Genomic DNA, 1,414 nt, shown 5'->3' with positions numbered 1-1,414 from the left:
CCGGTTGTGGGCCCATCACTTTTTTTTTGTTTTTTCTCGGCTAATGTTATCGGATCTCTCAAATCTATACCTAGATTTGCTAAATTTGAGTTGACGGTTCAGTTGCACCGCTGGATCCTCGTGAGAATCCTTATCCCCATCAATCCAATTTACCTAATTATATTAAAAGATAATTAAGAAATCTAAATCCGTAAACTACTATAAGTAAACGCACTCTCCCATTCCTCAACTCCATTACCATTCCCATTCCCTTTTGATTGCAAGAGAGGAAATCGAAGATGTTGGCAATTTTCCAGAAGAACTTTGCCCGCCCTCCGCCGGAGCTCATCTCGCCGGAGCACGCTGGATGCCAGCGCCACCCTAAGAACTCCGACGAGATCCTCCGCGACTTCCACGCAGCGCACCCCGGCAACTCATTCGGCGCCACCTTCTCCGGCGGCGCCGCCCTCGCCTCCCTCGGCCCCCGCGCCCCCCGCCCTTCCTTCCTCCACCAAAGGTCGAATTTTGAAGCGGAATCCGCAATGTTTCCGTCGCGAATCATCCGAAATTAACTGAAATTAAAACTTCTTTTCCTCTATTTTTGCAGATTGTTCTGTAGCTACGACGACGTTTACTGCGTGTTCGTCGGGAGCATCCACAACTTGAGTTCCCTGGTGCGCCAGTACGGCCTCTCCGGCAAGTCCGCTGACGAGGCGCTGCTCGTGATCGAGGCCTACCGCACGCTGCGCGACCGCGGGCCCTACCCGGCCGACCAGGTCCTCAAGGACCTGGCCGGCAGTTTCGCCTTCGTCGTCTATGACGACGCCACCGGCGCCGTCTTCGCCGCCTTGGTAATTGCATCCCTCCCCTGTTCGACGTATTTTCTAACTAGAAACGCCGTGTTTAATTTTCAACTCGGGCGTCACTTGTGTGGCTGCAGAGCTCCGACGGCGGCGTGCCGTTGTACTGGGGCGTGGCGGCGGATGGGTCGGTGGTGATCGGCGACGAGGTGGAGATCGTGAAGGGCGGCTGCGGGAAGTCGTACGCTCCGTTCCCCGCGGGGTGCATGTTCCATAGCGAGGGAGGGCTGAGGAGCTTCGAGCATCCGATGAACAAGGTGAAGGCGATGCCGCGAGTCGACAGCGAGGGCGTCGTGTGCGGCGCCGGCTTCAAGGTCGATTCCTCGGACAAGTTCAACGCCATGCCGCGTGTCGGGAGCGCCGCCAACTGGGCCTCCACGTGGGACGCTTAGAATCTTCATGTAATCTAGCTGCCGTGTCCTGTTATGATTGTGTCGTTCATTTGAAAATGTTTAAGGTTTGTGACTTCTCCAATTCTGAGATATCCTTTCGATTTCTTTACGCCCAAAATGTAGAACTCGAAAAAAACATGGTGACATGTGTTTTAAACGAAGAAAAAAATTTGTGATTTTTCT

At 53.7% G+C, this 1,414-nt stretch overlaps 1 protein-coding gene across 1 annotated transcript; it reads left to right on the top strand.

The window, feature by feature from the left end:
* Nucleotides 1–238: 238 nt before the first annotated feature.
* On the top strand, nt 239–1,381 carry LOC122049553 (stem-specific protein TSJT1-like). The gene is made up of 3 exons (XM_042610921.1): nt 239–496; nt 587–830; nt 920–1,381. The coding sequence occupies exons 1-3, from the start codon at nt 279–281 to the stop codon at nt 1,229–1,231; spliced, it is 774 nt and encodes a 257-aa protein (XP_042466855.1). The 5' UTR covers nt 239–278; the 3' UTR covers nt 1,232–1,381.
* The last annotated feature ends 33 nt before the right edge of the window (nt 1,382–1,414 follow it).

The sequence above is a fragment of the Zingiber officinale genome, chromosome 2B, assembly GCF_018446385.1.
Source record: "Zingiber officinale cultivar Zhangliang chromosome 2B, Zo_v1.1, whole genome shotgun sequence".
Lineage (NCBI taxonomy): Eukaryota > Viridiplantae > Streptophyta > Magnoliopsida > Zingiberales > Zingiberaceae > Zingiber > Zingiber officinale.
This window is presented reverse-complemented; position numbering and strand designations above follow the sequence as displayed.

What these genes read in the sequence shown, in the direction of transcription:
- LOC122049553 (XM_042610921.1), top strand. Translation starts at nt 279, where the DNA reads ATGTTGGCAATTTTCCAGAAGAACTTTGCCCGCCCTCCGCCGGAGCTC. An exon ending in CCTTCCTTCCTCCACCAAAG is followed by an intron (nt 497 to 586) that starts GTCGAATTTTGA and finishes CTATTTTTGCAG; the next exon opens with ATTGTTCTGTAGCTACGACG. An exon ending in GCGCCGTCTTCGCCGCCTTG is followed by an intron (nt 831 to 919) that starts GTAATTGCATCC and finishes GTGTGGCTGCAG; the next exon opens with AGCTCCGACGGCGGCGTGCC.